The following is a 15,054-nucleotide window of genomic DNA, read 5'->3' on the forward strand; positions in this document are numbered from 1 at the left end:
AAAAAAGGTAACTTTTAAAATACAAATAGATTGATGATGATATATGGATTTGACTGTTGGGTGCTAAAAAAAATTATTGATGCATAAGTTGCATGCAACAGTAGTCGTAACTTTGAGGTGATTGCTTTGAGGAATGATAAATGATAATATTAAAGAGATGGCGATAGTAATACATATTGAAGATAAGATAGTTGCATAATGATTTAGATGGATATAAAATATATGGAGGGTGAAAGATGTACCAATAAGAGCAATAGATAAACTAAAGTGAAATATTTAGATATAAAAGAAAATAGAAGACCGAAGGTAATATGATTAGAAGCTGTGCATAATAGAGTTAACACCTAATGTGGCTCAATTGGGTTGAATGGGAATGAGGATTCGTTAAGCCAATCCTAAGTATTTTGGATAAGCCTAATGATGATCATGATAAGCTGCTTTTTTAGATTACTATTATTTTAATGATGACAACCACTGTTAATGGATCCAAAACAGCTATTCGTTTTCTTTTTGCAACTGTATTTTATAATGGCTGTTTACTTCTTTTTTGTTATTTTTTAATAGAGATTTGTTCATTTAGTTTATCTTGCATTGTTTCTTGTACGAGTAATGGTTGCTACAAGTTTCTCAGCACAAGTTACTTGACAGGACCTTTCTCAACCAAAGGCGGAAGCTAGCCCGCCAGATGGGGTTTTAGCAGTTCCTCTTTTGAAACATCAGGTCTTTCTGGGCTCTTTACCCAATTTGTGATTTTTTTCGCGTCTTAATTTTATCTTATTGGAGTTTTTTTTTGTTTGTGACAGAGGATAGCTTTGTCATGGATGGTACAAAAGGAGACTTCTGGGTTGAATTGCTCAGGTGGCATTCTTGCTGATGACCAGGTTATTTTTAAGCTTGATACTTTTTTTTTTTGTTTTGTGTCATAGTAGGTTGATTGAGGGTACAAATACAGAAAGAAAGTTGGCCGTTGATGGTTTTAGGCTCTTATCTTGCAGGGATTAGGGAAAACAGTATCAACTATTGCACTTATCCTCACGGAAAGGTCTCCATCATCTGCTTCTAGTTCTGTGACTCAGAAAAAAATTAAATTTGAACATCTGAATTTGGTTGATGAGGATGATGGTGGTGGCAGTGCTGATGGTAATAGGATGAAACAGCTCTCGGATTCTGGCCCTAGCACACATATCAAGCCAATAAATGTTGATGGTTCTCTTGTGCCTGTCAGGGGAAGGCCTGCCGCGGGGACTTTGGTTGTTTGCCCAACAAGTGTTCTTCGACAGTGGGCAGAGGAACTGCAAAACAAGATTACAAGTAAGGCCAATTTATCATTTCTAGTATATCATGGCAGTAATCGAACAAAAGATCCATACGAGCTTGCCAAATTTGATGTTGTACTCACCACATATGCTATTGTAAGCATGGAAGTACCTAAGCAGCCACTAGTTGATAAAGATGACATGGAGACAAGGAAGCGCGATGGATGTAGTCTGTTTGCAGGAAATTCAGCTAGCAAGAAGAGGAAGGAATGTCCTAATGCAAGTTCAAAAAATCCAAAACAGAAAATTGCGTCAGCCAATTCAATACTCGAATCTTCTCGTCCTCTTGCAAAAGTTGGATGGTTTAGGGTAATACTTGATGAAGCTCAAAGTATTAAAAATCACAGGACTCAAGTTGCTAGGGCATGCTGGGGACTTCGGGCCAAGAGAAGGTGGTGCTTGTCTGGAACTCCCATCCAGAATGCGATTGATGATCTTTATAGCTATTTTCGATTTCTCAGATATGATCCTTATGCTGCTTATAAGTCATTCTGCTCTACAATAAAAATCCCAATCAGCCGGAATCCAACCAATGGGTACAAAAAGCTTCAAGCAGTCCTAAAGACAGTAATGCTGCGGCGCACTAAAGGTAGCAGCTATATAATGGAGTAATATTCTTTTGTGGATTTGGGAACTTTTCTTTATGTCTTAAGACTTCAAGTCTAATCATGATTTAAAATTGCACAATTAGAGGCCCTTCTCAAGGCTTGACTCAATGCAGTTAAAAAAAAATAATGATACATATGCCTCAAGCTTGCAAGATAATTCTTATGCCTTGTGGGATGAGGTCCTCCACAACATAATTTTAACACAATTTTGAATAGGTGTAAGCCTAAAAAAATTAGGGTTTATGTTACTTAAAAATTTTTAAATTATAAACATCATTTATAAAACTGAACTTATTTATTATACTTAAGTCAAATCAAACTTGTGAAGAACCACACAACCTCCAACTTGCAGCCCCATGACACACATTGCAGGACTGTCAGGCCTCACCTGATCTTGCTGGATTGCCAATGCTATTGCGCTACTGGCGCTTCTCCTCCAACTTATCTCTTCTTGTCGTTGGAAATTTATTTTCTTATTTTAAGTATGAGGGAGGAGAGAAAGCAATTATTTGTAATGATGATTTTATTGAAGATCCTCTAAATGCTAATAGTAGGGGGACTTTTAAATTCATAAATTATGACTTCAGATACCTGTTTATGTTTATTTGTGAGTGAGAGATTATTTATTTTGCATTATTTGTAGTCTTGTAAGACTTTTAATAATCTTATTTTGACTTTTTATGATCATACTTTAAAATTTTACTTTTTTGTTAGTTTGCTTATTATTTCATTTTTTTTTAATTTTAGTTAATGATTTAATTCTAAGTCTTAAGTCTCAAAATGCCTTGAAGCTTAAGACTCATTTCACATAAAGAAAACACTTCAATGCTCGACTGCGCAATTTCAAATCTTGTATCAAACTTCATCTTTCCCTTTACTTGTAAGAGAAGCATTGGTTTAACCAATTTTTACTGAGTCTTTATGTTTGCTGAATTCGGATCAATAATCCTGCTATATTCTATTTTGTTGGCTTTGGAGCTTGAGTTTTTTATTCAAATTGTTAGCAATTGAGTTTTTTATTCAAATTGTTAGCAAGCCACGTGGCGTGGTAGCAGAACATGATCACAGCAAGAACTAGGAGAAACAACAAATAAGTAACCAAGAGTAAACTGATAATATTGCATAACCATCTTTTCAATTACAGTTTCATATATGCTTAGTATTCTCCTAATGAGTATCTCTGCATCCTATATCAAGCAAAACAATAGAAAAGGTGTGTTCTGTACTATATTCTATATTTAGATACTAAAGTTTAAACTATAGTGTGGAGTGTGGTTGAGATGTCCCACATCATCTCTCCCCTGCTTCAGAAGAAATGCTGCTCGAGACTTCCAACGAGATGTTTGCTTCATCTGGTGGGTAGTAAGTGGAGATTCTGAGACGTTAAACTTAGGGGAAGTAAGAATATCATTTGGGAGGACAACAATGTATGCATTTTCATTAATGCGCAATTTAATTGGGACTAGGCCAATTTTACGTGGGCTTAATTTAGAATATGTGACAGTTGGGAATCTCTCCTTGTGCAACCTAATCATAACAAGATCTCCAAGTTGAAAAATCTTGGTTCGCCTGTGTTTATCTGCATCTTGTTTGTACTAAGCGTTTGAATTCTCTAATTGGAGGCATACATCCTCTAATATTGAATTGAATTGCTCGGTCATTTGAGTGGAAGTTTTACTGTGGCATTGGGGAAGAACAAATAAGTTCACTGTGTGATTAGGTGCCTTGGTATAAACTATGCTGAATGGGGATCTTCTAGTGGATGTATTAGACATAGAATTGAAGGCAAATTTAGCTTGGCTCAAGAAGTCATCACACTATTTAGGATTGTTTTGAACCAAGCAACAAAGTATATTGCTGAGTGTTATATTTACCACCTCAGTTTGTCCATCGGATTGTGGATGGTATGCCGAGATTAGCCTAATTTTAGTATGAAATTATTTTCATATGTCTCGCAAAAAGTGGCTAATGAACTTAATGTCTCAATCTGATGTAATGCTTCGAGGTACTCCATGGAGCATTAAAATTTCATGAAAGAATAGTTTTGCAACTCGAAGTGCATCCGAATTTCTTTTTACAAGTAACAAAGTGAACCATTTTAGAAAATCGGTCAACAACTACCATGATCAAATTATCTCCTTTCTTAGTGAGTGGAAGGCCTAGCACAAAATCCATATTCAGATCCTCCCAAATTGAAGTTGAGATCGGTAATGGCATGTATAATCCAGTGTTTTGGCTGTTTCCTTTGTACATTTGACAAATGGGGCATTTTTCCCCAAATCATGTGGCATATCTTCTTAAGTGAGGCTAAACAAAATGTTGTTGTAGTTGCTCCTGCATTTTTTCACGTTGCAGGTGAGCAGCTAGGCCGCTATAGTGCATTTCTTTGAGTAAATGTTGACGCCAAGAGGATTCAAGAACACATAGGGAATTACCTTTGAAGAGAAATCCATGTCGAAGTGTGAAGTCACGATAAGTTTGCCCTTCGAATACCTTTGCCAAGGTTCCATAAAATATTTATCCAGACAATATAATTCTTTAAGACAAGTTAAACCAGTGATTTCTGTTTGTAGTTGCGTCAGCAAGGCAGATCTCCCGCTTAATGCGTAGGCCACCCTATTTTGTGTTCCTATTTTATGTTTTAGAACAAAACTAAACTTTTGTAAGAAAACCACCCACCTAGCATGCATCCAAATGATGTTTTTCTGAGTGTTGAGGTACTGTAAGGCTCGATGATCACTTCACAAGTCGAAGTCCTGATGAAGTAATGTTCCCACTGTTTAAGTGCACGGACGACGACATACAATTTTTTGCTGGTAGACGGACCATTTCTGCCTTTGTGGGCTCAATTTCTCACTGAAAAATGCAATGAGTCTGTCCTCTTGTGAAAGTATGGCGCCAATGCCTATAGCGGAAGGATCAATGTCCACGTTAAAGGATTTGTTGAAATCTGACATGGCTACAACAAGTGTAGAAATTATAGCTTATTTAATGGCTTCAAATCTATTTTGTTGTTAAGTAGAGCATTAGAAGGATGGAAGCTTCAAGCAATCGGTTATTGGTGCCATGAGTATGCTAAAGCCACAGATAAATCTACGATAAAAGTTTGCGAGGTCGTGAAATCTACGAACTTCTGTTAGCGACTTCAACAACTCAAAAATTTCAGCCAAGTGCTTCAAATGATCACTGATCGAGCAACTAAACACGAGAATTTCATCAAAGTAAACCCTAAAGGCATTATCTTCCATTCATATAGTCTTTTCACGAGTTTTCAAAGCAGTTTTCCATTCGTTTCCAGGTCGTATGCGAATTTGATGATATCCGCTACGTAAATATGGCTTTGAGAATATTTTGGCACATGTTAGGGAATCTAACATGTCTTCAAACAGAGGACTAGAAAGTGATACTTGATAGTGATTTTATCAATGACTCGACTATCAATACACATTCGTCAGGACCCATCTTTTTTTGACACTAGCAAGGCAGGGACATCACATGGGCTTAAACTGGGTTGTATCAATTGTTGCTACAATAACTCATTGATTATGCCCTGCAAAACAACATGTTCCTTGGGACTCATTCTGTAGTGTGCAAGGTTTGGTAATGATGCACCTGGGTGAAAATCTATGTGATGTTGTAAGGATCAGAGTGGTGGAAGGCAAGCAGGAAACTCAGTTGGCATTATATCTGAATATTTTGCTAACAATTGTTGTAAATCATTGGAAATGGAATGATCTTCAATATGAGGATTCTCTTCCATTATAACTATAGCCAACATAGTTGTACTGTCACACCAGGAGTGAAGAATGGAATTCCCAGAGACAATATTGAGTTCTGGTTTATCCTTGCTACTGATAGTCAAATTGTTAGATGGTGGATCTGGAAGGAAACAAAGCTTCTTACCCTTCTATTCATAGGAGTAAACATTGGATTTGCCATCATAAGCCACCCCAATATCAAACTGCCATGGTCGACCAAGAATGAGTTGCTAAGGTCCATGTCAAGGATGTCACATACAACTTTAGACACATAGTGTATACCAATAGAGAAAGTTACTTTGCACATTTTGGATATAATGATATGCATTTTTCTCTTGACTCAACTGATCTTATAAGGATGGGGATGTTTTGTCATCTTGAGGTGCAAGGCTTGAACAACTATTATGGACACTATGTTCTCAGTGCAATCATTATCAATCAATAAGTCACAAACTTTACCATTAATTGCGCATTGTGTTCAGAATATGGCATTTCACTGAGAGTTAATCGGTTGCCAAGGTGCTAACTGCAAGTTTTGAAGCGCACACACACAACTGGTTCATGCTCATCACCCATCAATTCTTCTATCTCCAACTTGTGGTCAACTACAGCGTTAACTTCATTTTCATGGTGTTGTCCTTCCAACACTTGCACTTGTTGATGATTTGAACATTCGTTAGACTTGTGGCCTGGTTTGAAAATATCTAAAACATTTTGACATGGGATGGTTTAACATATGAATTATCCTTCATTGGTGCTTTTGCTATGTTTGGGAATTTGTTCTCAGCATTGTGGGTGTTGGATGTCACTGCTGCAGGTGCATTGGTTTGAGCTTGCGCTAGTGCCTTATGGTGGTCTGCTTAATATTTGCCAAATCCTCTACAGGTATAGCTACGAGAATGCAGATTGAGTTGTAGTTCCGCCTTTAAGGCGAAGTTGATTGCTTGTGACATCGACCAAACAAAGCTTAATTCAAGTTTATCTTGGATGACCTCCCTCAAACCCCCAATATAGCGAGCTACCATTTGGTTGTCAGATTCATTTAAGTTGTTGCAGGCACTAAGTCTGTAAAATTCTTATGTATAATCACTAACACTCCTATTTCCTTGAGTGTAGTGCTGATATTGTAGGTACAACATTAGTTTAAAATATGTGGGTAGGAAGTGACCTCGAAGCATTTGCTTCATTTGGTACCAACTCCGAACCCTACCCTTTCCTTTAAGGCTTCGAGACTGTATTATCTGCTGTCGTCATGCACTTACACCTCCTTTCAATCTACAAGCCACATATATTTAATTTGTTTCTATGGTAGTATTTCCATATACTAAAAAAAAAGTTTTAACGGCTCTTTCCCAGTCCACGTAATCTTCAATGTGTAGTCGCTTGTCGAAGAATGATGTCCAGTTTTACATGAAATTCTCCTTGATGTCGCAACTGTCCTCCAAATCTCCTTGGGGGGGGGGGGGGGGGGTTTCCGCTTGTCTTGATTTGATGTGGTAGATCCCTTTCTGTGGACTCAGACATTTCAAAGTGGTGTTGCTGCTCACTTTCTTCCTCTTCTAAATTAGAATCTTCTAGGCGGTCGTTTGAAGTTGTGCTCCCTAGGGTTAGCTGTCCATAAAGCCAATGTGGTTGCTGGCACAACTGGATGATTGTTTCCGCTTGTCTTGATTTGATGTGGTAGATCCCTTTCTGTGGACTCAGACATTTCAAAGTGGTGTTGCTGCTCACTTTCTTCCTCTTCTAAATTAGAATCTTCTAGGCGGTCGTTTGAAGTTGTGCTCCCTAGGGTTAGCTGTCCATAAAGCCAATGTGGTTGCTGGCACAACTGGATGATTGTTTCCGCTTGTCTTGATTTGATATAGCTCGCGACGCATTTCAGTAGAGAGCTTGGAAACTTCTACAGTGAGTTTTTCAATGTCGAGTGAGATTGGCTTGCGCCATCCACAAGAATTCCAGACTCTGATCGTCGTCGGGTGCCTGCTGTCTACTGCTTTCTGCCATTCGATGATATGGCTCTGATACCAATATGGCGTGGTAGCAGAACAAGATCACAACAATAACTAGGAGAAACAATAAATAAGGAACCAAGAGTAAATTGATAATATTGCTTAACCATCTTTTTTATTACAGTTTCATATATGTTTAGTATTCTCTTGAGGAGTATCTCTGCATCCTAGATCAAGCAAAACAATAGAAAAGGTGTGTTTTGTACTATATTCTATATTTAGATACTAAAACTGTAGATAATAGTAGTGATAACGAGAAGTAGTGGAATGTTTAAACTATAGTATGAAGTGTGGTTGAGATGGCCCACATCGCCAAGCTTTCGCTCAACAGCTCAAGGTACCTTGGTAGGATGCTGTGATGTTTCACATTTATGCCCACTAACTGGCTTTCACTACAATGCATGGCTTGCAACATCTTTCATATGGTGCTCAAACACTAAATTTTTTAGTATGCCAGCTAAACTTGGCTTACGTCCCCAGATTGTTCTCATTCATGTCTATTAAGTGGTTTTTCCCTGTCATTTACGGCTTGTGATTTCAATATGTCGAGTTGAAGTTAGCGTGGACTAAAGCTTGAAACATTTGAGTTTGGCTCTACAACTCAAATTCATTTCTAGTGGATTTGATATCATCCTTTTTAAAACACTCCTAACTTACCAAGTTAGACATCGTTTGATTATTCTTAAATAAATAATTAAGATTTATAGGTTTGTGCAAAAAAAAAAAAAAGGTTGGAGGGCTTATGCAGCTGTTGTTAATATGATGAAATATGTTGTAAAGTGTTGTATGATAGAATAAAATGCTTTATTAGAGATGAGGTTGGGCGCCACCATTACTTGACCCTATCTTCACTTTGTCCCAATCCTAAAACCTTGTTGCAAATTCCAACTCTGAGCCAGCTGGGTCTGGCCAAGTTTAGACCCTTATGTTGTGGAGTAGTTTTAACTCCTCTTGTCTCTCTTATTGTCCAAATATTCCATCTTGTTTATAAGCTTGCACTAATAAGGATTCATTAGTTCTATTAAATTTAGAACTTTCAGCAGTCTAAACTAACACTTAATTGAAAGGATTGTTGTAACTAATTGGACTTTATATCTTTGTTCAGTGCTATTGCATATGTTGTTAAACGCTATTTGTTTATGTTTTTTTTTTATAAAAAAAATGTTTGTGTATAGGCACACTTATAGATGGAAAGCCAGTTATCGCATTGCCACCAAAGACAGTTATTTTAAAGAAGGTTGATTTCTCTGATGAAGAGCTTGAATTTTATTTGGCATTGGAAGCTGAATCTCGGGAGCAATTTAAGGTGGGTATTTTAAAGAAGTAGCCTCTCAATTGAACACACATCAATCTGTTTGTGTCTGTAGCCTCATTTGTATATCTTGGTTATTCTTCGATTTTATTTTGGCTCCTTACCTAAGGTTTCCCTTCTTCAGGTTTATGCAGATGCTGGAACCGTTAAGCAAAATTATGTGAACATTTTGTTGATGCTTTTGCGGCTTAGGCAAGCTTGTGATCACCCTCTTTTGGTAAAAGGTCGTGATTCAAATTCTGTTTGGAAGTCTTCCTTAAATACAGCAAAGAAGCTAGCAAAGGATAAGCTCATGAATCTTCTAAGCTGTCTTGAAGCTTGTTTAGCGATCTGTACCATTTGCAATGTGAGTTGTTTGTTTCTGTTTTTTTTTTTTTGCTTTTAAAAGTTGTGTTGAATGCAGTTTTGTTAATGTATACGGTGCTTGAAAGCTCTCTGTTGAATCAAATGCACGCTGTAACTTTTATGGGAGTTTTTTTTTTTAAATTTCAGAACAAGAAGCAAGTTGATGCATGAGGAAGCTAAGGACAGGATTGCATGTGAATGAATCCTCGAGAAGTTGTCTTTATTTTTTTGCATCACATGTTAAACTAACTGCTTTTACTTTTGTTTAATTAGATAATTTAAAATCATCTCTTTTATGTTCCAAGATTATTGGTGATGTTTGTTTGCTTTTTTATATTTTCTTTATCACTTAATTTTACTGAATAAATTATCAATGTACTTAATTACTTAATTGCTTTTTAAAATAAATGGTCTGTCATTCCCTATAGTCTCTACTCTTTGGAATATTCTGTCATGACTTGGTTAACCGCAATTTAGAGTGCTGTGAACATTAATATGGTGTATATGCTGGCTTTTCTTTCCATTCAATAAGCTGGATAGTTCACTGGGAAGGAGAACTTTGAAATAGCATGGCCTTAAAGAAAACGTGTAAAAAATAATGGATAGCTTGGTTTGTTTATGGAGATTGTGTAAGAATCTTTAACATAAAATTATAAATCTGATAAATGTATTTGTTGTGAAACTGTCGAACTTTATAGTTTCTTAAGGAAGTTGCTCTTATGGGCAATATTGTTTTATTTGAACCATCACCTACTTTTTTGGGTGGCTTGATGATGAGGACATCAACAGGAGATTTCGGCGTGTCTGTCATCGGAGGAATCGTAGATCGACGGCTACGATTTAGTGTCTTTATTTATGATGCATTTATGTATTTTATTTATATTCTAGTTTACCATTGTATCCCCGAGAGGGATTAGTTTATGTTATAGCCCCGAGGGCATTTGAGTCTTTATGTTTTCTTTTATTTTAAGGCCTATATATAAGGTCCCTCAGTATTGTATGAGATGATGATTAATGAATGAAATTTCAGCCTTTTGCTTTCTTTTCTTTGTGAGCTCTTGAGAGAAGAGAGAACCCTAGGAGAGGGCCAAAGTAATACCTGACAAACGCCAGAAGAGTCCGGGCTCTCGGTTTCTCCTTCCCCTTTCTCTTCCCTACCCCGTTTCTCCTCACCAAGCCGCGGGCCACCTTTCCCTCAGCCCCTACCATCGGCCACCCACACCCCTCCCCCATCTCCACCCAAACCGACGGCCAAATTCCCCATCCCTACCCCAAACCGTCGGCCAAATTCCCTACCTCCACCCTACACACGCTGGCCAAACCCATCTCCTCCACATCAAACCACCGGCCTCCCCCATCACATCCGAGACCTTGATCCCCATCCAAAGCCTCCGGCCTACGCATCCCTAACCCCTTGATTCCCCTTCAATTAACCCTTTATTACTTTCCTAATTTAGCCTTTATCTAATTTGGAAAGTTTCTTATTTCAAATTCAAATGAATTCGAAATTTAAATTCTTTCCTAATTAGCCTACACTTATTTTGGAAGATCCCCTAATTGATTTCCAATCTGAAATTAATTAGAATTTAATTCCAAATTTTACATTCATTGTATTAGACATATTATTGAATGTGGACACTTTCCAAATCCCTCCCCTCTCTCTCTTGGCTAGCCCCCTCCTTCTCTCTCTTCTTAATTAAATCACTTTCTTTTATTGCCTTCAATCAAAGCCCCATCAAGATGTGTTGCCCCCTCCTTCCCCCAATTAGAGGGAATTTAAATTTCAAATATTTCCCTCCTTTCCACCCTTGAAATCTGAAATTAAATATTTAGAATTCGGAATTGCTTCTTCTCCCTCTCTAACCCTAGAGCTGAAATTAAGAAGCCCCTTACCTTAGCCTCGACCAACCTCTCCAAACCCCCCCCCCCCCCCCCCCTCCAAACCCCCCCCCCCCCTCTTCTTCTTCTCTTCTCAATTATTTCATACACCTCAAGGAGGAAGCTACACCATCGGCTTTATCCCCATGAATGGCCGATCCTGGAAGAGACCACAGATTCGTGTATGATCTTCAAGGACGAGTAGATATTCTCCGGTCTCCCTTCTTCAACCTCAATTTGGAGATTGACAACACCGTCGACGGCTATGTCGACCGGACCCTCTTCACTTTGACATCTGCCATCGACGAACACCGAGTCTCCGGACAGTGGCGAGTTATTTGACATTAACCTCTGATTAACTTTTTGTTGGGCAATACCGCAGGTGTTTTTTGTCTTTTGGTGGCATTCTTAAGTTTTTTAAAATTATCCTTCCATTAAAACCACCTCAGGAGTGAAGAGAGGGGAACTCAAGGTGAAATTTCTATTTGTTAAACGGTGGATTCCTGTTGTTTATGCCTCTAGCTTTACTATAAATTTGTTGTTATTTTAAATTATCATGTTAATCTTTCTTGTAACTACATACCAAACCACAATTACAACTAAGAAATCCTAGAATCTAATCTTGTGAAACATTAAATTTAAAATTAGCACGCTTAACAAATTTTTATTAAATTCATGCAATTCCTATTATGTTTCACATCATCTTGGTATTCGAGCATGGTTGTGTCTTAGTTGCATTCTATGATTCTTCGCTTGTTTTTGGTAGACGTCATAGCTTGCATCCACCTCCATACATCATCTTTACATTATTATTGTGTCTGCATCAGTCACCTAATTTGAGTCAATAGACCTCGAGCAAATTCAACATACTTTAGACTTAATTGTAGGTCTGTTAGGAACTGTGACCCAAAAGATTAGAGAAACCCAAGGAGAGTTGGCTGACTTTAGACGATAAGCTGGAGAACGTTTAGACCACATTGAAAGACTAGGAAACCATACGATTTATACCCCTTATAGGCCTCCTCCTCCTTATATTGAGGAAGCATGAGCTGAGTGTGGACCTCTTCGAGACCCTTACCGTCAAAACCATAGGACCAATCAGGAACCCATAGGTCATGACCCAAATTGGAGTGACAATGACGCTCAGTTACTTAAGAACATCCGCATAGATGCCCCTTCCTTTGATGGTACCCCCCAAGTTTTTTTGGATTGGATTAAAGGGATGAATAATTATTTCAAGTGGTATAATATTTTAGAAGATAGGAAGTTAGGTTCGCTAAAATAAAGCTTACTGGTAGAGCTAGTCAATATTGGACAAACCTAGAAAATATGCGTGAAGCTCGAGGCGAGTACCCCATCGCTGACTAGCGAGCTATGAAGCAAGAGCTCAAGCAAAAATACCTCCCTCCGTTCTACTACCCCAAACTATTAGATAGATGGAATAGACTGACTCAGGGTAGTAAACCCGTGAAAGATTACATTTCTGCCTTTGATGATTACATGATTCGTTGTAGTGACCAAGAGACCACTACACCTGCCTAAATCCTATCTATGTTTAGAGCTGGCCTTAGGGAAGACCTTCGTAATGAACTTTTCGCTAGAGGAGTTACCACTTTGGAAGCAGCTTGCAGTCTTGTACTTGATTTAGAAGAATCTAGGACAATGTTTGAGGATGCACTTTTGATCAAATAGAGATGTTTCCAAAGAAACATATTTTTTTTTACTTATGATTGAGAAATAAAATCATACTCTAAGGCAACTATATTATCTTTTCTTTTCAAATGAAAGTGTAATCATATATATTCAAAATCTTATTGATGTGAAACATATTAGGAATTGCATGTATTTAATAAAAATTTGTTAAGCTTGCTAATTTTAAAATTAATATTTCACAAGATTAGATTTTAGGATTTCTTAATTGTAGTTGTGTTTTGGCATGCAGTTACAAGAAAGATTAATAGGACAATTTAAAATAACAACAAACTTATAGTAGAGCTAGAGGCATAAACAACAGAAATCCATCGTTGAACAAATAGAAAATTCACCTTGAGTTCTTCTCACTTTCACTGTTGAGGTGGATTTAGCGGAAGCATAATGTTAGCAAACTTAAAGATGTCACTAAAAGACAAAAAACGCATGCAGTATTGCCCAATGAAAAGTTAGCATGTGGGGAAGAAGTTGGTGGATGTCCAATAACTCGCAACTATCCGCAGATTTGGTGCTCGTCAATGACAGACGTTAAAGTGAAGAGAATCCGGTCGACGTAGTCGTCGATCTCCAAGTTGAGGTCGAAGAAGGATGATCTCAACACGTCTACTCGTCCTTAATGATTGTCTACGAATTCGTGGTCTCTTTCAGGATTGACCATTCATGAGGAGGTCGGGTTGTGTAGCTTCTTCCTTGGGGGTGTATGAAATAATGGAGAAGAGAAGAAGAGGAGGAGGAGGAGGAGGGGGGGGGGGAGGTTGGAGTGGTTGGCCAAGACCAGGGGAGGTCTCTTGAATTTTCAGCTTTGGTTTAGGTGGGTGGGTGTGTGTGGGTTGGGGGGGGGTGAATAAATTAAAGTCTGAATATAATTTCAGATTTTATAATTGGAAAAGGAGGGAATAATTTTAAATTCAATCTACTTTAATGGGGGACTGAGTGGGGCGGTCAACCTTGAAGAAAGGGTGTTGATTAAGAGTATTAATAGAGAGAATTAATTAGGAGAAGAGAGGGGAGAGAAGGGGCCGACCAAAAGAAAAGGGAAGGGGGGATTGTCCGCATTCAATGAATGTGTCTAGGTGTAATGAATGTTGAAATTGGAACAAATCCCAATTTAATTTTAGATTGTAGGGGATTGGGGAGACTTCCTAAAATAGGTTTATTAATTAAGAAAGGTTTTGAATTTCATTTGAATTCAAATTAAGATACTTTTCAAATTAATAGTAAAATAAATTAGGAAGGTGTTTAAGAGGCAATTTGAATTTGAAACAACGGTTTGTGGAGGAGGGGGTGGCGGCTTGGGCTAGGTAGGCCGGTGGCTAAGGGAGGGGCTGGACCTAGGTTCGGTGGGGGATGGAAGGGCTGTCAGTGGCTTGAGGCGGAGGGGGGAAGGGGGCCAACGGGTATGGGTGGAGGGGAGAGGAGTGGCCGAACTTTAGGGGATGGTGTGGGTGGATGGCGGTGTGGGGGTGAAGGAAAGGTGGCCGGCGGCTTCGTAAGGAGAAAAGGTGGGGGAAGAAAAAAGAGGAAGGGGAAACCGAGAGCCCGGACTCTTTCGGCGGCTATCAGATATTGCTTTGGTCCTCTTCTAGGGTTCTCTCTTCTCTGAAGAGCTCACAAAGAAATGAAGAACAAAAGTTGAAATTTCATTCATCAATCATCATTTCATACAATAGGGAGGGCCATCATATATAGGCCTCAAATAAAAGAAAAACACAAAGACTCAAATGCCCTCGGGGCTCCAACATAAACTAATCCCTCTTGGGTTTACAATAATAAAACAGGACATAAATAAAAATAAAATACATAAATGCATCATAAATAAAGACCCTGAATCGTAGCCATCGATCTATAATTCCTCCGATGGTAGATACGCCAAAATCTTCTGCTAATGTTCCATCACTTATAGTCCAATACTCTTCCTTAGGCAATTTAATTTCAGATTTTATAATTGGAAATGGATGGAATAATTTGAAATTCAAATCTACTTTAATGGGGGACTGAGCGGGGCGGTCAACCTTGAAGAAAGGGTGTTGATTAAGAGTATTAATAGAGAGAATTAATTAGGAGAAGAGAGGGGAGAGAGGAAGCCGGCCAAAAGAAAAGGGAAGGGGGGGGGGGGGT

At 38.3% G+C, this 15,054-nt stretch overlaps 1 protein-coding gene across 1 annotated transcript in view; it reads left to right on the forward strand.

Moving 5' to 3' along the window:
• The window catches only part of LOC110099757 (helicase-like transcription factor CHR28), a 30,906-nt gene that overhangs the window by 11,291 nt on the left and 4,561 nt on the right, over window positions 1-15,054 (forward strand). Inside the window, exons 5-9 of the mRNA XM_020827013.2 lie at window positions 649-720; window positions 804-881; window positions 996-1,905; window positions 8,867-8,997; window positions 9,128-9,349. Coding sequence (XP_020682672.1) covers window positions 649-720; window positions 804-881; window positions 996-1,905; window positions 8,867-8,997; window positions 9,128-9,349 — 1,413 coding nt within the window. The remainder of the gene's footprint in view (window positions 1-648; window positions 721-803; window positions 882-995; window positions 1,906-8,866; window positions 8,998-9,127; window positions 9,350-15,054) is intronic.

This window comes from Dendrobium catenatum, unplaced genomic scaffold, assembly GCF_001605985.2.
Source record: "Dendrobium catenatum unplaced genomic scaffold, ASM160598v2 fragScaff_scaffold_220, whole genome shotgun sequence".
In the NCBI taxonomy this organism is placed as follows: domain Eukaryota; kingdom Viridiplantae; phylum Streptophyta; class Magnoliopsida; order Asparagales; family Orchidaceae; genus Dendrobium; species Dendrobium catenatum.